This window comes from Talpa europaea (assembly GCF_964194135.1).
Source record: "Talpa europaea genome assembly, chromosome: 6".
NCBI classification, from domain to species: domain Eukaryota; kingdom Metazoa; phylum Chordata; class Mammalia; order Eulipotyphla; family Talpidae; genus Talpa; species Talpa europaea.
Window position 1 is genome coordinate 89327070 of NC_140072.1, and position 22776 is coordinate 89349845.

At 38.0% G+C, this 22776-nt stretch overlaps 1 protein-coding gene across 2 annotated transcripts in view; it reads right to left on the minus strand.

The window, feature by feature from the left end:
- FRY (FRY microtubule binding protein) overlaps positions 1-22776 on the minus strand; it is a gene marked incomplete at both ends in the record, with an annotated part of 249052 nt that overhangs the window by 158724 nt on the left and 67552 nt on the right. For both annotated transcript variants that reach the window (XM_084236045.1, XM_084236046.1), the window contains one exon: positions 20503-20556. In XM_084236045.1, coding sequence (XP_084092171.1) covers positions 20503-20556 — 54 coding nt within the window. The remainder of the gene's footprint in view (positions 1-20502; positions 20557-22776) is intronic.

A 22776-nucleotide genomic window follows, 5' to 3' on the forward strand; every position in this document is an offset into this window, starting at 1 on the left:
TGTTCTGATGGTGGTTTCTTAGTTGTGACAAATGCACCACAGTAATGTAAGATGTTAATAGGAGATACTGGGTCAGGGGTCTGTAACAACTGTCTGTACTATCTTTGTAACTTTTCTATAAATTCAAAGCTATTCTAAAATAAAATGTTTATTTAAAAAATAATTGGGGGGGATATTTACAAGCTCCATTAATTACTACAGACCCATAAAAAAGAGATTTAAACTTATGTTTGACCCCTTAATATCTCTGGGTAAGAGCACACAATGTTTAGCTACTTCTCTTAGGTGTAACCCACATACTCCAAAGAGAACATTAATAGTTTCTTCAAACCTCAGCTATAATAATTTTTTCTACCCATTAAAAAGTCATTCCTGGTATTATATCTACTGGGCATACTTTCTATGGCAAATACACTGAGACCATCCTAGAAGAGATGAAAGGTCAGTATGGGGTGGATGCGTGTGTTTTTTCCATCTCTCTGTTACTGCCCTTTTGAATCCAGGCTTTCAGGAAGGAAGGGTGGAATTTGCAAAGACCTGGCCCTCAAAGCTCAGGAAGGGAGGTAGGTCTAGTTGGCTTCTTGGTTACTCAACTCCTGCATTTACGGGAAGCAGAGCCAATGGTGAGATGAATTCTAGCTCTGTGCTGCTGTTGAAAGGGGCAGGACATTTACAAAGATGTTCTTGTTGCATTTAAATGATCATATTCTTCCATCATAGATGAGCTAGGTACTGTGCAGCTTGTGGAGATGAAGTGCACAAAAATTACTGAACTATTTCATGCTGGTGTTTTCATTGGGGGGAGGGGGGACAGAGGGGAATACTAAATGTACTTTGCAAATATTTCCTTACTGTTTACTTTGGCATTTTATGTATAAATAGGCTAAAAGAGACAGTCTATTATGCTGTAGCTAAAACATTAATTTTTCATAAGCATTTTATTATACTTGCTAAATGCAAAGAAGGAAAATTCACACATAAATATTTGAATAACTACGCAGAGTCATTATATATCTTACAGTAATAAGACTGACTTGTCACTAGTGGTGCATTAAATGGATAATTTTAAAATAACTTCATTGATAATTAAATTTCTCAAATTAGTTCAGTTGGTCAAACACCTGGGGATCAGGGTACTCTCTATGGTAATACTTAAAAAAATACTGATCTATTAAAGTAATTCAAAGGTATTTTAAAACTTGATCACATCTCATACTACTGCTTGATTATACTATTTGAACAATTGCTTAAGAACAATTTATTATAAAGACTTAAAATTACAAAAATTATACTTAAATATTTTTTTCCTGCAAATAGGAAAAGGTATCATTATTTGATTTAACATCTTGGCCTATTTTATTGGACACATTGCTCCACTAAATAACACTAATATGAGTCCAATGCTAGTTAATTTGCTTTTATTCTTAATTGCTCCTCTTTTACAGTTGTACCTTTAAAATAGATTTTCATTGAACTGCAGCATTAGAATCAATGTTGAAACACTAGAATTTTATCTGCGTCCTTTCAGGAAAATTATCACTACTCAAGGTGATAAAGTTATTTGAGCTCTAGTACAGATGCATGGATTTATTTTACCAGGTATTTTCTGTTTATAGATGTTTTTTAACATATAAAGAAACTAAGGTCTGCCACAAAAGTACTTAAACTTATAGCATCTTAAAGAAAATCCCAATAGAAGTTTCTTAGAATGTTTGAACAAATTATCTGGAATTTATAGAGATGACACCAGTAAAGAATATGTTACACTGAATTGCAGAGAGCTTCAACTGAATGTTTTCAGGAAACCACATTGTGATGACTGATCCTATACAAGCCATGTTTTTATAATGTCCTTAGACTGGGAAGATCAGACCACCTTGTATCCGAGTTACAGCCCTGCCCTTCATTGGCTCTCGGAGCTTGGCCACATTGCCGTTTCTCTGAAGCCCAGTGTTTTCGGCTGTAAAATGGGACTTAGGAATACTTACCTCATTGGATATTTATGAAGATTAAATGAGATGCTATAACGTGTGCGAAACAAAAATGTCTATTTCCTTTACCCCCTTCTATTTCCAATATTGAAACTAAAGCACAGATGTAAGAAAAAAATGACTTTGATCAGATCATAAAGTGAGTTAATGACAGAATGAATGAGTTGATGACAAAATTTTATTTGTCAGAGCTGATAAAATGTTTCTCTAGGTATATTTGGGTAGAATCCCCATCTACCCCTGACCCCCACTTGAACTCTCGGGGCCTCCATCAGGACCCTTGTAGCTTAGTTTATGGGATCATGATTTCTGTCTCCTGCAGTTATAAACATCAACACAGTGCTTTTCAAATGCTTACTTTACGATCACTGAGTAATCAATGCCTGTCTTACATTAGATTCATAAGAAAAAAGTAATCAACAACTGCACTTCCCAAATTTGCTGCAGGCACCATCTCACTTCAAAACCAATGGGAAGGAATACTGGGATAGTAATTGTTCTGGAACCAGAATCAATCAACTGAAGGAAAGCAATTATTATAAGTTAAACTTATCTGCAAATTAGACTCTCAGGAACCTCAAGCAAACTGAAAAATGTGTTGAACCCAAAGATAAGTTAAAATGGACACATCTTAGCAGAAAGGCAAAGCATTAAGCTCTTGTATGTCACTCAGCACAAGACGGTTCTACAAAACACACACAGTTTTCATTTGACTTTCCTCTCCTTTCTCTCACCAGTATCATGCATTCCTCCAGCCAATTTCTCAGTCATCTCTGGTGTCACTTTCTATCATGACTCACTTCTTTATCCCTGAAAATGATTTCTGTTCTTGCCACCTTTATATGAAAGATCAGAAAGGACAAACCCAGAGCCTTTATGCAGTTATTTCCTGTGAAGTCTCCTGAGCAATCAGTTTCCCTTGAGATGTTTTCCTCCCCAGGATCCTATGACGCTGCCCAGTCTTACTCTCCTGTACTTTCACTGACCTCCTAATAGCTACTTAGGCAGTGCCAAAGTATAGTAAGACAATTCATCTCTACAAATAAGGGTCTGAATTCTAATTCTTATTGTTCTGGCACAAGCTTCTTTGGGCAGTAATCATACTCTACTCACAGAAAAAGCAGCTTTCACTTACTGTATGAGACAGCTTTAAGAAACAATGCTATAGCAATACTTCAAATAGAAAATCATGCAGCATACAACTGTTTGAGTCATACAACTTATTACATCAGTGTTTTGTCATTAGATATAAACAAAGATCAAAAAGTCAATGGCAGAGAAAATCAACAAGACAGCATATATGACTACAAGGTATGTGAAGTAATATCCAGTTATTGCTTTATTCACCAGGCATAATTTTAATTCTTCAGTTGAAATGTATCTAGTAACTATCATTAGGGCAATCTCTACCAGATAAACTTTACATATTCCCTCAGGTGACCATTACTTTGGGATATTATTTCTCACCTTTTCAAGTGGGTGACCTTGATATTTGAGCTGCACTTGATCTTCATCTACCTAGACTCACACTCATCATAGTTGGTGAATGTTTCTTTAGAGAGTCTAAACTCAAGTGCATTGGACTTTACATTTTATTTTTTTTATTCTTTTATTCTTTTTTTATTTAAATATTTTATTTTATATAATTCTTAATCTTTTTTCATCTTTGCACAATATATGCATTTTCATTTTGGTTATATTCCCCATACATTTTAAAAGGATGTCTATAAACTTAGTTGACAGAAGAAGTCACTTGAAGTTAAATGGGGCCATGCTCTTCACTTATAGAACGCTCTCCACAGATCACATATAGGGAGTCATCACTGGCATGGTAATTGTGTTCAGTGCACTTGTTTTTAAGTGTGCCCAACTATAAGGGGCCACTATAAACTAATTGTAAAAGTCTCTTGAACTATTTAATGTTAACCTATCAACTACAAATATGTTCTACATGTTAATGAACAGCCAATACAGCAAAAGGCTTTCCCAAAGCCAGTTCCAATGAGCTACCTCTCATTCTTTCATGAAGATTCCTGCACAGGCTGCCAGGATGGCTCACTGCTGCTCTGAAAACCTGCATCTCCCTAGGCTTTTCCCACTTTCTGATCTTAAACTATGTTCTCCTATGACATTCTTCACTAATTTGCTTTATACTTTAATCTTCCAACATTTGTTGAGTGGCTGTATAAATGAATAAGTCTCAACAATTTCTCCTGAGGTATTCTACCCTCACTGAAAATTTGGTATTGTGTACCACTGATTTATAACCTCTCCATGAGCATAGAATTTCTCTGCTTGAAGAGCTCTTATTCATAGACAATAGTCAAATCTTAGCACGGCTGATGATCATTGGAACAATGGGCCCCTGTTTCACCTTCCAGTTTCATGCCCAGTGATTCCCCAGGATCCCACTTTTCCACCTTCAACTTCTTTGTCCATGAAACTTCTCCTATGTGGCACAACCTGGCCCATCTTGTTCATCTGCATAATAGGTATCTTCAAAATGCCACTGTCCCTTGATTGCTTCCCTTTACATACCTGCCCACCCTCCTAGCATCATTAAGGTTCTCTTACCTAAGTTCCCATTGCATTTGATATTTACCTCTATGACAGCATACTATAGTATTGTTTAGATTTCTGTTTTCTTCCTGGGATTGGAAATTCTTTGAGAGAACTATACCATCCATTTTTGTAACCCCAGACCATGCACAGATCCTGGTACGCTTCAGGAACTCTGCTTTTTTTTGAAATGAATAGAAATAGCTGCAAATCATGGTTGAAAACTACAGTTACCTTTTGTTTTTCTTCCTCTCAAATAATATTGATTTTCTTCTAATATGATTTTGCTTATAAAAACTTTTTAATACTATGTTCTCTATTTTAGTTTGAGACCCCAAATCATTATTAATGTCCAAGTTCCCAAAATATCTTCAAACTTCCAGGATTTGTCTGTTGATGAACTGCTACCTTGGGGTTGCCATCAAGTCACCACTTGGATCACTTTGATATTGGTACATATAGTATCAGGCCACCCACTGGCATTAAACTCTTCCATAGTCTAATCCCTTCCTACACGATTTCTTCTTTATTTTAGAAAACAAGTAGGAAAAACTTATGTTTCAGTAGAAACCACACATTGTATAGAACACACCTCTCCAAGGGTTATCTGATTTCCAGTCTATGGGGGCGTGGTACCTTTCAAAACCTTGGAGCTATTTTCAAATTGTTTGAAAAACAGATAACTGAGAGCAATGCAAAATATTTTTTCTCTATCAGAAAAAAAACTGTGGCCATTGAAATTTCAGTTGACATCCCTTTCCCACATGGAAGAAGTCAGCTTTGCCTCTGATTGCAATTCATTCTAGCATTCCTGATTTATAAACATGCCTGTTTTTTTGATTCGCTTCTCATGTATGTATGTGTGTGTGTGCATGTAATGTTTGTTGACAACACTATATGATTCAGAGGTACAGTTTCACATCTTTTTGGTTGTATATTGCCTACAACCAAAATGTGTATACTCACAACCAAAGCTCCCATAATCCTCTACCATAGTCCATTGAGTCCCCTACCCACGTTGTTCCATCCCCCTACCTCTCTGATAGTCTCAATTCTACAGTTAGATTTCTAGGGTTTGTTTTGGTTTAGTTTTGTCTGTTTCTTTATTTTGGTTCTCTGTATTACTTGTATGTGCAAAGTCACCCAGTATTTGTCTTTTTCCTTCTGATTTATTTCACTAAACTGGCTGTGACATCCCTCATGAATAATTTAAAATCTTTAACATGTTTGTTTTTATTTGTATGAAAGTGATGATTTTGTCTCTTTTTTTTTGAAGACCATCCTTTAACAATACATGCCTTTCGTGCCAACTAAGTTGATCCAATCATCAGCTCCTCAAAATAACTTCTAAGGTCATTTTTCCACTCAGGGACTTTGCATAAAATGTTCCTCTCTTCCAAATTTTCCTATCCTCTTCATCACCAAGAACTAGCAAAGTCTTTTTGCTTCTATTGTTTTAGGCACTTAATAAAGTCTTTCAGAAAGTTTTTTCTAATCACCTGGTCCTGAAGTGCACTTCCTCTGCTCGCTGAAATTTCATAATGTTTTTTGTCTACATGATACATGTGGCACTTTTTACACATGTGGATCCATGTCTGAGCTTTTTATGCACTAGCTTATCACCCCGTTCTGGATCTGAGGTTCCTGGAAAGTAGGATGTCCTTATATTTTCACATGTATTTGTTTCATACAAGGCTTTGTGTATGTGCACTTACACACACACACACACACTTAATACTTGTTTTCTAAAATAAAGAACTGTTATCAGGACACATTTCATTTCACTTTCTAAGCTCTGAAAATTAGTGGCAGTATACATTTTCAAAATGCTTTTGGAAATATCTCTACCTTTTTAAATTCTCATTACTGGTATAACACCCTCACTAAAAGTATTAAAAAAGTTGTATCCCATATTGCCCTGAACCTCTCCTGTTTACTTGCAGAGCCCTCGGTGGCTCCCTAGTGCAGAGAAAAGTTTGCTCTCCTGGAGTTCACACACTCTAGGTACTTCCACTGTGAGCTTACTTACTGGCATGAGTTTGTAATTCATCTGATCACATTTTTCTTCTTTGTTGCTCTCACTAAACTGGGGGATTTCTCCAGGGTAGGCAAAGTACTTCTACTTCCTATGTGTTTATTTCCACAACCTGACATGGGTGCCACATTGTAGGCATCGCAAAAGAATAGATCAAGTTCATATTCATGAAATTATTTTTTTAAAGATTTATTTATTTATACAAGAATGGGGGTATAGACCAGAGGCGCGGAGGGTGAGAGAATTCACCAGAAAAAGAGCGGGGAGCAGAACAGGTAGACTGATGAAAGCATTGTTGAGGGGAGCAGTGGGTGAGTCAAGAGAGGTCTGCTATGCCATATGGGTTGTTCCCTGGCCAGCCAGGATTCAAACCCGCGCTGCAGAGGGTGTGGACAGCTTCACAGTGCTGTGCTCAACCCGCTGTGCCACCGGGGAGGGTCCCCATGAAATTTTATAAAGAGTGAAATTTAGCAAGTAGAGCATAAATTTCTTGATCCCTAGGTGTAAAGTCATCCCTAAAATGGTTTTTCTCTCACACTGAGTTTAAAAAATTAATCCTATCTAGACATCTGGTCATTTATAAAACAATAGGCTTTTTTTCTCCAGATATATTCTATACCAAGTTAGACTGTAATTAGGGTAAACTATGAGGCATTGGGTTGATAGTTCTGAAATAATACAAAGGATATACATAAGAAAACATATATAATCTCTTTCTCACACATGTAATTGGTATATATTTGAATTCAAACTTGACAAACTGGGCAACTGGAAAATCCAGGGCGAATCCACAATGGAATAAAAAAGAAGTACAAAACCATAAATAGTACTCTTCTTTGGGCATTTTGGAAAAAACAAGCTACATACTATCTGGCAGAGACAGGCAGTTGCTACCCAATATCCACTCTTTTCTTCTTTCTAGTTATAAAATACCTCTTTTAGATGGACACATGGCTGCCCAAAATAAATTTTCCCATCTTTTTAATAGCTATATGTGGCCAAGAGATTAAGATCTGGCCAGCTGTACATAGATTTCACCTTTGCAATGTTGGGAGATTCTGTTTTTGTTTATTCTTTTTCTTTTTAAATTTTTTTTTCCATTTCTCCTTCTCATTGCTGGAATGGCGATGTCTTCAATCTATTGGCTGAGGTCCAGCAGCTCAACTGGACCATGAAATGACCTTGGGAATATAAGTCATACACAAGAAAACAAAAATAATATAAAGATACTGGGCTGATTATATGAGAGAGAGAGAGAGTGAGTGAGTGAGCGAGAGAGCACAGGCGCGCACGAGAGACACAGAGAGAAACATGGGTGGGGGGAGAGAGAGTACCTGAGAGAGAAATAAACTTTTTTTTAAAAATTTTTTTAAAAGATTTATCTTTATTCATTTATACAAGCACTGGGTACAGTCAGAAGCACGGGAGGGTGAGAGAATTCACCAGAGCCAGAGCGGGGAGCAGAACAGGCAGAAGGACCGAAGTACACTGCTGAGGGGAGCAGCGGGCGGCAGGAGAAGTCTGCGCGCCATGCGGGACCCTCCTCTGGTGGCCGGGGAGCAGCCGGGGATCGAACTGGCGCTGCACAGGCTGTGGACAGCTTTGCAACCCAGCGCTCAACTGCTGCGCCACCGGGGAGGCCCGAGAGAAATAAACTATCTTGTTTAAGTCGTTATTAGGGTACGTGCATTCTGCAACTGAACCCATCTTAACTGATGCAGGATTTTACATCCTTCACCTGTTGAAAACTCTTCTCTGATTCTTATCATCATAGTTTTTAGAAAGATAAGTATGTGTGATAGAGCAAAAAGCACAGGTTTTATAGTCAGAAGGTAAAGATTTTAGTCTTTGCTACTGCAGGTTTTAGTCATAAAATATTGAACAACCCATCTGAACTCATTCTCATTAAACATCACACAGTTGGTGAGGGTGTGGAGAAAAAGGAACTTTCCTGCACTGTTGGTGGGAGTGCAAACTGGTCCAACCACTATGGGGAGCTGTGTGGAGATTTCTGGACCTACTAAACATAGAGCTTCCATATGATCCAGCAATTCCACTCCTAGGTATTTACCCAAAGGACACAGAAACATCAATTCCAAAGAACATCTGCACCCCTATGTTTATAGCAGCACTGTTTACAATAGCTAAGCTTTGGAAACAACCCAAATGCCCAAAAATAGATGACTGGATCAAGAAGATGTGGTACATATACACCATGGAATATTACTCAGCATTCAAAAAAGATGCAATTTGCAGCAACATGGATGGCGCTGGAAGGGATCATGCTCAGCGAAATAAGCCAAAAAGAAAAAGAAAAATACAGGATGGTCTCACTCATAGCAGGAATCTAGAAAACTTAAATAAGGGACCAGGAAAATGAATAACTATAAGAAAGTGAAAATCAAAATAAAAAAAATAACCATGAACCAGAGACACTTTTTGGGGGGTGGTTGGCGGGAGGGGAGGGATTGGGGTCAGAATGGGGGGGTTGCAATTGTATGGGGAATATAAAAATAAAATTTATTATTTAAAAAAAAAACATCACACAGAAATGATTATGAGACTTTTTTCTTGGGGTCCTCTGAATGACGGAATCATGTCAGGTGAGACAGTAAGTGACAAAGGGTTTGGTAAATTAGTTACAAAGTATGACATTATTTATTATTATTATTATTTTTGCTTATATTTCTAGCAAGGAAAAAAAATGAATCATGGGCTTGGTAAAAGTAGAGGAGCAAACAGGCCACCCAGGTTCAGGCACTGAAAGTGTAGAAACCCAGCTCTGTATAAGCCCAGGCAATCATGACAGCAGTATTTAAAGGGAAGAAATTGATATAAATAGTCCCCTAAACAAGGACCAACTGTATGTTGTTCAAAGGATGTTCTTAGTATAGTGCCTGTCCTATGTTGAGTTACAAAAAATGTTATTTCTACTACTACTATTTCTTCCACAACTACAGCACAGATTCTATACATGAGGTGGCATCATCATGTCTGTTTTATAGACAGACCTCTGTAGAAATCCAAATTAAAATCCTCCCTCTTGGAATCAGATAGGGGAATTAGATAATTTGAAAATGTAATGCCAAAAGACTAAGAGAGCTTGATAAATTCATGGCCTTGCCAAAGGCACTACAGTTCTAATTTGCTGTTGAAATGGAGGGTGGACACTTTCAAAGGTCACTTTGCTGACTTTTTAAAAGTGAAGCACAGTGGACTAAGACTAGTTGGTTTCCTATGGCATGGGACTCCTGCTATCTCTTTAGAATGAGATTTTGTAGCTTGCAGTCTCCCATAGTTCATACGTAAATTCATGATTTAATGATCAAAGTCTAATCTTATATGTCTTATTTCAATGTTCTCAGTGACTGTCTCACAATAGGTTTACACCTAAAATGTCTTTAACACACTTCTCAAGCATTAGTGTGCATATGGGTCACCAGGGATCTTGTTAAGCTGTAGATTCTGATTTAGTAGATCTGGGGCAGACCAGAAATATTGCCTTTCAAAATGTGAGGCAACAGGGTTTTAAGTATTATAGCTAAGTGGCAAAGCTGGGATTTAAAGTCAGGTCTAATTCCAAAGGCTATCTCTTTCCCAATGCTGAAATGCAAAAACAGTGCTAACTAGTGAATAAGAAACTGTGTTTAAGCCAAATTATTTGGAATAATTGTTATCTGTAATACTAACACTTAGAAGCACCATTTTTTTTAGAGAATAAAGAAAAAGGCATAGAGAAAAATAACATAATTCTTTTTGAGGAAAAGACAGATACATTATTAAAAAGAACAGACAGAGCCACAACCTCCTACATTTCCAAAATAATGATCCCAAACATTCATTGAAACATCCAGGGTCACTGACTAGGTGGCACCTACCAGGTGGCAAAAATGAGGGATGACCAGAGAAGACATCTCCCTGACAGAGATGAGACATTTCATTCACCAGTGTTCCAAAAAGCAGCGGCTCCAGTAACAGAGGGCAACCCCAGAGCCACACCAGCCTTGCAAGACTGGCACTGAGCACCAACTTGTGAGGTCTCACAGAACAAAGACCTCAAAAAATAGAAAATAGAATTGTGTCTCTATCGTCTCTTTATATTTTTGGATTCAACAACTCTGGACTTTGACAGACAGAAAATTTTCCTCTTGAATCCACATTAAAGGCAATTTCAAAGCCCTACAGAAAGTGTGTTCTCTGTGTGTTGTCCAGGAGATGATCAAAAACCGCACCATTAGATCAGTTATGGTGCATCAACAGTATTTTGTCTCTGCCACTGGCGCTAAATGAGGTTTTTAAAGAACACTGTCTTCATTGATAGTAACTGTAGAAGTTTAGGAAACACCACAAATACATCTCCAGTTTCCTCAGATTTCCTGTTATCCTTTATTGTTTAAAAATTGTTTTTATTAAGCCCTTGAAATTCTTGGGATACAAGGAACATACCTCAACATCATAAAGGCCATCTATGACAAGCCAACAGCCAGTATCATTCTCAATGGTGAAAAGCTGAAAGCAATTCCATTAAGATCTGGAACAAGACAAGGATGTCACTCTCACCACTGCTTTTCAATATAATACTGGAAGTCCTAGCCAGGGCAATTAGACAAGAGAAAGACATCCAAGGAATCCAAATAGGAAAAGAAGAAGTCAAACTATCACTATTTGCAGATGATATGATAATATACATAGAGAACCCCAAAAACTCCACAGAAAAACTAATTCAACTAATCAATCATTTCAGTAAAGTGGCAGGGTACAAAATCAACACGCAAGGGGCGGAGCAACATGGCGGCGAGGAGACACTGCGAGTAAGATCTCCCATTAAAAAAAGTTAATAGGGAGGAAAAGCGGCAGGTCCCAGTGAGAACTGGGACACGGAAGATAAACGGACAACTCCAGCAAACTGCCCGAAGAAGAAAGTTGCCATAAAAGAGGACGAGAAGGGAGGGAAGCGCAGAACCCTGCTCCCCTCCCCCACCCACAGAGGCGGCACTCTCCGACCGGCAGAGACGAGGGAAACAACAAACCAAAACGCCCAACAAGAAAAACGGATGCAGCAAGCAGGACTGTGAGTGGAAAGGAACTATTTCAGCCACCACACCCCCTGAACGGAAGCTGAGGCGAACCCTGCAGGATCCACCGCGGAGGTGAGCTCCACGCCCAATTAAAGAGAGCCCCGCCCACCAGGAGGAGACCAGCACCAGCACACAGCCCCGGCCGCCCGGTAAGCTTGCGCGAAAGCGGCGCTCGGATTGCAGCTGCCCAGGGCCCTGCGCCTGCGACCTAGGCTTGCGGGGAGATGGCGGAGGCCCTCCCTGAGTGAGCAGGAACAAGGTGCCCAGGCAGGGGAGCGGGATTCAAAAGGCGCCATTCCCGCGCCACTGATCTGGGCTACAGCCCGCGTCCTGGAACTGAGGGCTTTGGAACTGAGACCCGGGCGGAGGCCCTCCCTGAGTGAGCAGGAACAAGGCGCCCAGGCAGGGGAGCGGGATTCAAAAGGCGCCATTCCCGCGCCACTGATCTGGGCTACAGCCCGCGTCCTGGAACTGAGGGCTTTGGAACTGAGACCCGGGGCACGAAATTAGGGGCGTGGGTTCCCCACGACGGTGGGGCACAAGGCAGACACAGCACCCCAAAGCCGTTGAGGTGTACCCTACCATCCCCGCTCTGCTCCCTGTCCCACGGGGTGGAAAATCAGCTCCCCAAGGGCTCTAGGAGAGATCTCTGGTGCCACCTAGCGACTTGACCCCAGCACAGGCTACTGAAGGAGCTAGTGGCCAGCTGGGGAGTTAGCCCACACCGGGCCCCTTCTGAACAAGTAGTCTGAGCCCACAGGGAGAGCGAGCACCCACAGCCGGGGCAGACCAGGCGCGCAGAAGAGTGTGCCTGAGACCAGAAGCACAGGGAGTGTGTCCCACATCACCATTTTAGAACAGGGACATTTCTTCAGTAAAAACTACCTGCAGAAGGCTTCCTCAGGAGCCAGAGGTGAGCGGGGGAAGTTCGCCCACGCCAGACCCCCTCTGGCCTGCAGTCCAAGCCCAGAGGGGAGCAGGAACCCACCGCCGGGGCAGACCAGGCGCACAGGGGAGTGTGTCCCCACATCGGCATTTTAGAACAGGGACCTTTCTCCAGTAAAGGCTGCTTGAAACTGACAGATGACTCCTGGAAGAACCAGAGGGGAACAGAGAAGCCCACCCAAGATGCCGGCAAGTCCCAACAACACAGTGTCCCAACGCATACGGCAAATTAGAAAACAGACAGTAGGGAGGAGAAGAACCACACGCAACCTAGCAACTCTCCAGAGAAAAAGCACACCACAAAAAGAAAGCCAGCCCCCAGATTGCAACGACAATAACTTGGAAGAATTTCTGAGCCTTCCAGAAAGAGAATTTAAAATTGCCGTGATTAAAAAACTGACAGAAGTCATAAAGGAAAACAATGATAAGGGAAAAATAATCAACGATCAGAAGAATGCAATTGAGTCCCTAGAGAGGGAAAACAATGGTCAGAAGAAAGAAATTGAGTCCCTAAAGAGGGAAGTAAAAGAAATGCAGGAGATCAAAGAATTAATGGAAGAACTAAAGAATTCTGGGAAAAGCAATGAAAGCAGAATAGATGAAATGGAAGAACGAATAAGTAATCTTGAAGACACAGAAATAAAAAGAACAAAAACAGAAAAGGAAAGAGAAGTACGAAGGAAAAAGAACGAAGAAAGACTTCGGGAACTATCTGACTCCATGAGGAAAGGAAATATAAGAGTTATAGGAATACCAGAAGGAGAGGAGAGAGATGTAGGAACAGAGAAAATATTCAAAGAGATAATTGAAGAGAACTTCCCAAATGTGAAGAAGGAGCTGAAAATTGATATACAAGAAGCAAGAAGAACACCAAACTTCCACGACGAAAGGAAAAATACAGCAAGACACATAATAGTAAAGCTCCCAAGAATCCAGGACAAGGAAAAAATAATGAACCTGGCAAGAGGGAAGAAACAGATAACATTCAAAGGAAAACCAATCAGGCTGACATCAGACTTCTCCGAAGAAACACTACGGGCAAGGAGAGAGTGGAGGGACATAGTCAACAGACTCCAAGAAAACAGATGCCAACCAAGAATACTCTATCCCGCAAAGCTCTCCTTCCTCTTTGAAGAAAGAATATGGACCTTCCCAGACAAACAGAAACTCCGGAATTTCATTGCAACTAAACCCCCACTCCAAAAAATACTACAAGGAGTCCTAAAGCCAGAACCTCAGAGCGACGAATAACAATGAAAGAAGGCCAAAAAAAAAAAAAAGTTATTAAAAGAATAAATAAATAAAATCAAAGGAAAGACAAACACAATGGCAAATACAGATTTTAACATATCAATATTAACTCTAAATGTAAATGGACTAAACTCTTCAATAAAAAGACACAGAGTTGCAGCCTGGATTAAGAAACAAAACCCAACCTTTTGCTGTCTCCAGGAAACACATTTAGCTACAAAAGATAAAAATAGGCTCAAAGTTAAAGGATGGAAAACAATCCTACAAGCAAATGGACCAAAAAAGAAAGCAGGAACAGCTATACTTATATCAGATAAAACAGATTTCAAACTCAAAAAGATAAAAAGAGACCCCAATGGTCACTACATTATGATCAAGGGGACAATACTTCAAGAAGAAATAACACTCATTAACATATACTCACCAAACGAAGGAGCACCAAAATATATCAGACAACTGTTGTCCTCTCTGAAAACAGACATCAGAGAAAACACATACGTAGTGGGAGACTTCAACACACCACTATCAACAATGGATAGATCAACAAGACAAAAAATAAGTAAAGAAACCAAAGCTCTAAATAAAGACCTAGAGCAATTGGGCTTAACAGACATCTATAGAACACTAAACCCCAAAAAAACGGAGTACACATTTTTCTCAAGCGCACACGGATCATTCTCCAGGATCGATCACATACTGGGGCACAAGACAAACATCAACAGATACACCAAGATTGAAATCATATCAACCATCTTTTCTGACCATGAAGGCATCAAACTAGAAATAAACCATAAAAAGAAGGCAAGGAACTTTCCTACCTCATGGAGATTAAAAACCACACTACTGGAAGACCATTGGACTAAGGAGGAGATCAAAGAAGAAATTAAAAAATTTTTTGAATTGAACGACAAGGAGGACACCAATATCCTAAATGTATGGGATGCAGCAAAAGCAGTAATAAGAGGAAAATATATAGCAATAGAAGCTCACATCAAGAAACAAGAAAGAACGCAAAGAAACAACCTAATCTCGAAGCTCAAAGATCTAGAAAAAGAACAACAAAAAAACCCCAAAACCAGTAGAAGAAAAGAAATAATAAAAACCAAAGCAGAAATAAATGAAATTGAAACTAAAAAAACAATCCAAAAGATCAATGAAACCAAGAGCTGGTTCTTTGAAAAAATCAATAAAATAGACAAACCCCTAGCCAGGCTCACAAAGGAAAAAAGGGAGAAAGCACAAATAAACAGGATCATCAATGAAAGAGGAGAAATCACAACGGACACAGCAGAAATCAAAAGAATAATCAGTAACTACTATGAACAGTTATATGGAAACAAGTTTAACAATCTAGAGGAGATGGACAAATTCCTACAACTCTACAATCACCCAAAGCTAGATAAAGAAGAAATAGAACACCTAAACAGACCAATTACAATTAGCGAAATTGAAATGGTAATCAAAAACCTCCCCAAAAACAAAAGCCCAGGACCTGATGGATTTACAAATGAATTCTACCAAACATTCAGAGACGAATTAGTGCCTATCCTTCACAAACTCTTCCAAAAAATTGAGAAGGAAGGGACAATACCAAACACGTTCTATGAAGCCAACATTACACTAATACCAAAACCGAACAAGGACAACACAAAAAAGGAAAACTACAGGCCAATCTCCCTAATGAACACTGATGCAAAAATCCTCAATAAAATTTTAGCTATCAGAATCCAACAATGTATCCATAAGATAATTCACCACGACCAAGTTGGATTCATTCCAGGGGCACAAGGATGGTTTAACATCCGAAAATCAATCAACGTTATCCAACACATCAACAAAAAGAAATATAAAAACCATATGATAATATCAATAGATGCTGAGAAAGCTTTCGACAAAGTGCAACACCCATTCATGATAAAAGCCCTTGAAATTCTTGGGATACAAGGAACATACCTCAACATCATAAAGGCCATCTATGACAAGCCAACAGCCAGTATCATTCTCAATGGTGAAAAGCTGAAAGCAATTCCATTAAGATCTGGAACAAGACAAGGATGTCCACTCTCACCATTGCTTTTCAATATAATACTGGAAGTCCTAGCCAGGGCAATAAGACAAGAGAAAGACATCCAAGGAATCCAAATAGGAAAAGAAGAAGTCAAACTATCACTATTTGCAGACGATATGATATTATACATAGAGAACCCCAAAAACTCCACAGAAAAGCTAATTCAACTCATCAATCAGTTCAGTAGAGTGGCAGGATACAAAATCAACACGCAAAAGTCAGTAGCCTTCCTATACACAAACAATAAATCTGAAGAAGAAGAAATCAAAAAGACCATCCCTTTTGTTATTGAAACAAAAAAAATCAAATATTTGGGAATAAATCTAACAAAAGAGGTAAAGGACCTATACAAAGAAAACTATAAAACACTATTAAAAGAAATAGAAGAAGACACAAAGAAATGGAGAGACATCCCCTGCTCATGGATTGGAAGAATAAACATTATTAAAATGGCCATCCTTCCAAAAGCAATATACAGATTCAATGCTATTCCAATCAAAATTTCAATGTCATTCTTCAAAGAAATAGAACAATTATTGATGAAATTCATATGGAATCACAAAAAACCCCGAATAGCCAAAGCTCTCCTGAAAAAAAAAGAAGGGAATGGAGGCATCAGACTCCCAGACTTCAAACTATACTACAAAGCCATAATCATCAAAACCGCATGGTATTGGAACAAGAACAGACATACAGACCAATGGAATCCAATAGAAAATCCAGAAATAAACCCACAGGTTTATGGTCAACTAATCTTTGACAAAGGAGCAAAGACTATGCATTGGAGCAAAGAAAGTTTGTTCAATAAATGGTGCTGGGAAAACTGGGTCGCTACATGCAAAAGAATGAAGCTTGACCACCACCTCACACCATACACAAAAATCAACTCAAAATGGATTAAAGAACTAGACATAAGACCTGAAACCATAAAATATATAGAAGGAAATATAGGCGAAACACTACGTGATTTGCACATCAAAGACATCTTTACAGACACATCACCCAAAGCAGTGATAGTGAAGGCAAAGATAAACAGCTGGGACTATATCAAATTAAAGAGCTTTTGCACAGCAAAAGAGACAATAACAAAAACAAAGAGAAACCCCACCAACTGGGAGAACATTTTTGCACCCAACACTAATGATAAAGGACTGATCACAAAAATCTGCAAAGAGCTGATGAGTCTCAACAACAACAAAGAAAATAATCCAGTCAAAAAATGGGCAGAAGAGCTTAAAAGAAACTTCTCTGAAGAGGAAATGCAAATGGCCAACAGGCATATGAAAAAATGTTCAACATCACTTGTCATCAGGGAAATGCAAATCAAAACTACCATGAGATACCATCTTACACCAGTGAGAATGGCACATATTAAAAAAACTAGCAACAACAAATGTTGGCGAGGGTGTGGAGAAAAAGGAACTCTTCTGCACTGTTGGTGGGAGTGCAAACTGGTCCAACCACTGTGGAAAGCTGTGTGGAGATTTCTGGACCTACTAAACATAGAGCTTCCATATGACCCAGCAATTCCACTCCTAGGTATTTACCCAAAGGACACAGAAACATCAATTCCAAAGAACACCTGCACCCCTATGTTTATAGCAGCACTGTTTACAATAGCTAAGCTTTGGAAACAACCCAAATGCCCAAAAATAGATGACTGGATCAAGAAGATGTGGTACATATATACCATGGAATATTACTCAGCATTCAAAAAAGATAAACACATGCAATTTGCTGCAACATGGATGGCGCTGGAAGGGATCATGCTCAGCGAAATAAGCCAAAAAGAAAAAGAAAAATACCGGATGGTCTCACTCATAGCAGGAATCTAGAAAACTTAAATAAGGGACCAGGAAAATGAATAACTATAAGAAAGTGAAAATCAAAATCAACAAAAAACTATGAACCAGAGACACTTTTAGGGGGGTGGGGGCGGGAGGGAAGGGATTGGGGTCAGAATGGGGGGCTGCAATTGTATGGGGAATATAACAATAAAATTTTATAAAAAAAAAAAAAAAAAAAAAAAACAAAATCAACACGCAAAAGTCAGTAGCCTTCCTATACACAAATAATAAATCTGAAGAAGAAGAAATAAAAAAACCCATCCCTTTTATTATTGAAACAAAAAAAGTCAAATACTTGGGAATAAATCTAACAAATGAGGTAAAGGACCTATACAAAGAAAACTATAAAACACTGTTAAAAGAAATAGAAGAAGACATAAAGAAATGGAAAGACATCCCCTGCTCATGGATTGGAAAAATAAACATTATTAAAATGGCCATCCTACCAAAAGCAATATACAGATTCAATGCTATCCCAATAAAAATTTCAATGTCATTTTTCAAAGAAATAGAACAATTATTGATGAAATTCATATGGAATCACCAAAAACCCTGAATAGCCAAAGCTCTCCTGAAAAAAAAAAAAGAAGGCAATGGAGGTATCATACTCCCAGACTTCAAATTTAATACAAAGCCATAATCATCAAAACTGCATGGTATTGGAACAAGAACAGACACACAGACCAATGGAATCGAATAGAAAATCCAGAAATAAACCCACAGATTTATGGTCAACTAATCTTTGACAAAGGAGCAAAGACTATGCATTGGAGCAAAGAAAGTTTGTTCAATAAATGGTGCTGGGAAAACTGGGGGGCTACATGCAAAAGAATGAAGCCTGACTACTACCACACACCATGCACAAAAACCAACTCAAAATGGATTAAAGAACTAGATATAAGACCTGAAATCATAAAATACATAGAAGGAAATATAGGCTAAACACTACATGGTATGCACATCAAAGACATCTTTACAGACACATCACCCAAAGCAGTGATAGTGAAGGCAAAGATAAACAACTGGGACTACATCAAATTAAAGAGTTCTGCACAGCAAAAGAGACAATAACCAAAACAAAGAGAAACCCCACCGACTGGGAGAACATTTTTGCACCCAACACTAATGATAAAGGACTGATCACAAAAATCTACAAAGAGCTGATGAGACTCAGCAAAAACAAAGAAAATAATCCAGTCAAAAAATGGGCAGAAGAGCTAAAAAGAAACTTCTCTGAAGAGGAAATGCAAATGGCCAACAAGCATATGAAAAAATGTTCAACATCACTTGTAATCAGGGAAATGCAAATCAAAACTACCATGAGATACCATCTCACACCAGTGAGAATGGCACATATTAAAAAAACTAGCAACAACAAATGTTGGCGAGATTGTGGAGAAAAAGGAACTCTCCTGCACTGTTGGTGGGAGTGCAAACTGGTCCAACCACTATGGAGAGCTGTGTGGAGATTTCTGGACCTACTAAACATAGAGCTTCCATATGATCCAGCAATTCCACTCCTAGGTATTTACCCAAAGGACACAGAAACATCCATTCCAAAGAGCACCTGCACCCCTATGTTTATAGCAGCACTATTTACAATAGCTAAGCTTTGGAAATAACCCAAATGCCCAAAAACAGATGACTGGATCAAGAAGATGTGGTACATATACACCATGAAATATTACTCAGCATTCAAAAAAATAAACACATGCAATTTGCAGCAACATGGATGGAGGTTGAAGGGATCATTCTCAACAAAATAAGCCAGAAAAAGAACAATATCGGATGGTCTCACTCATAGCAGGAATCTAGAAAACTTAAATAAGGGACCAGGAAAAAGAATAACTATAAGAAAGAAAATATCAAAATCAACAAACAACTATGAACCAGAGAAACTCTATGGGAGGTGGGGGGTGGGGCAAGGAGGGATTGGGGTCAAAATAAGAGGGTTGTAATTGTATGGGGAATATAAAAATAAAATTTAATTAAAAAATTGTTTTTATTACGGTAACACTGGTTTAATATCTATCATTTTGAAACACCCAAAGACTTACTGAAGTGACTGAACCAAGATCTATCCTATCCTGATTTCCTATGTATATTAGCTGCTGTTTAGAACTGAATGCTCTAGTCCTGGTCTATTTTCAAAGGACTGTCTTTGTATTTATTCTGTCTTCAGTTGTTTCATTCATGTATCGCTTTTTCCATTAGAACCCGTTACTATAGTCTCTTATAATAATATTTAGATGGTCTCTCACAGAATTGTGATTTCTTAAAGGGCTAAAACTTCTAGATTTTGTATCATCAATTTCTATGAAGTAATAGCAGACATTCAAAAATATGCTGGATGAAAAAATAAAACAACACCACAAAAATATGTTAGATGAAAACAAGAATAATCTCTAGTGCAGAACTCTGTATCTGTTATTCAGAAGAATCTCAATACATTTTTGAATGAAAGTTTGCTTATTTTTTTCTTAGTTTCTTTTTATTTGGGTAAACAAAGATTTAGGAATTGAAGATTTACTCATTCTAATTCTTTCCTCTTCAAACCAATAGATATTTACTGAATGTCTACTATAAACTATAACTGTAAAAACTGTGGACACTTCCTAAGATCACAACCCTGTATCCCCTTTAAGGAAATTCATCAACACACTAATACCAACCCTTGCTTTCTGTGCATTTGTAATAAATAAAAACCAGTATATAACACATAACATACTTGATCAAATTGAGGGTCTTCTCCACGTTGTAGAGATTTTGTCAATGGCTTTTCCTGGAAAGAAAAAGAAGATATACAAGAGTAATTATTAGAATCTCTTATAAAAGAAAGGGTACCATCATTCCAATTTTTCTCATTTATTTCTCCCCTTATGGAATAAACAGGTGTCCATTTCTAAATGTGTGAGAAACTCTCCTTTAGCTATTCTAATCTTAACAATAATCTAATCTTAACAATCAAATAATATTTGATCATTATCATGATTTTTGCTATTCATTTAAATGTATATACCTTTGACAAAAATATTAAAAATCTGATGCTACAGGTGGTCCTGTGTTTTCAATGTAAACCACACAATAAAAACTATGTAATTCATTTGAAAAATGTTAGTACCTATCTCAGGACTTGACAGATTATAAAATTTTAAAATAACATACTATTTCAAGTTCTTAGATTTAGAACCAAAACAACTGCCTAACTCTTAGGCTGGTTAAGGAACATCCTACGAATCATACATTTACTATGTGTAATTTGTGAATTTGGGGTAAGTGATTTGACTGGCACTACATCTAAAACTCTGTAAGAACAATCTGGGTAATGACAAAGGTCTACAGACAAAATTTCTCTAATAGTTACATCTTATTGTACTTTAGGAAGCCCTAGCTGACAATGTAGCAGGGCATTTTATAATTATTTATTCTTATCTGTACTTTTTTTTTGGAGGGGATATGGACGTTAATACTGAGTCTAACTTTGGTTTAGGATTAGAAACCATGTAAAACTTAGATATCAAAAAATTTTAGCTTAGTTGTGGAAGGTCTCCATTTACATTTTGCATATCACACAGACCTTCTCCTTACTTCACATCGCTAAACTTCTCCTTCACCAGCAAAGGCAGTATACACCAAAGGTGATACAAAGTCTGAAACCCAGCTCTACTCTTAGAATCTTTGTTGCTATGCATGTGACAGACTCAGTCTGGATAGCTGATGTTTTACCAAAAACCATATGAACCAAGTCTTTATCATTTGCAAAATATACAGCTTCAAAATGCATGTCCATCAAAAGTAAAGAAACTACTGCATTCTTAAAGGCTAATAAATTTTTTTCTTCAAAGTATACTATTTAGAACATACTGGTGGGAGAATGGATACAAAAATACAGGTAGGAATGAAGAAATGTAGGAAGAACAATTTAAGAAGCAACATATTTAGTTGATTGTACAGAAGATGTGTTCATCAATTAAATTGCAAAGCATTTCCTATGTATGTGAGGGTTATAATGACATCTAAATTTTTTTATGAAACCAATCTGAGTCTAATCTTTTTATTATGAAAATTAAAAAATGAAAATGGGGGAATGCCAGGTCCCACAAACACCCAGAATAATCATTTCTACTAAATATTTTATTTATTCATTACTCAACAGTATCTGAGGGCCCACGAGGCACCAAATGCTACATATAGGTAGAATGCTGAAGAACACATATGCCCTTGGAGAGAAGAGCCTGAGATGGTGAAAGTAGCCAGTGACCACTATGAATGTTGTCTATCTCAGTCTATCTATCTCAGTCAAACTGTCACTCTGTCAGAGTACCTTTCTGTGTCTTCTCCCAACATCAGGTTTGGCTGTCCTGTTACATGTCTGCACAAAGTTTGGTATACTTTTTCCTTTCACTGCACTTGACATACTGTAAAATCAAATCACAGTGTAGAATGATGTTGTAGACTTACACACTTATGAGTGAGAAGCTAAGAGCCCCCCTTTAGACTCCACATTCTAGAAATAAAGGACCAAACTACAGTTGGAAGTGTTTTGGTTTTTTTAAAATCAATTCCTGAAATTCTTAGCACCTCAAAGTGGAGAGACCTTAGTCTTTGGCTCAGCCTTTTCCAGGAGCTCCAAATCATGGGGTGACAGTGAATAAAATCAATGGGAAATCAAAAACATTGGGAGACTTAGCAAACATCAGTAACTGCTAAGAGCACACACAAAAAGAGGAAATTAGATATTAAGTTCCTTTTGTTGGAAGCAAACACTACCTTGAAAAAAAATACAAGCCTGAATCTAAACAAGTCTTTAGATGTAATTTCCAGTTTTCAGGATATATGGGAGTTAGGGGCAGTCAGAGGAATATGCTACATTATATGACGGATTGCAATCAGCAAGAGCCAGATTGAAGGAAACTCTGAAGGAAAGAAAGATATTTCTTCAATAAAGAAGTTGCAAGATGGAAAAAGAGAAATGGAGGGAGATCCTACTGATTTTTTTTAA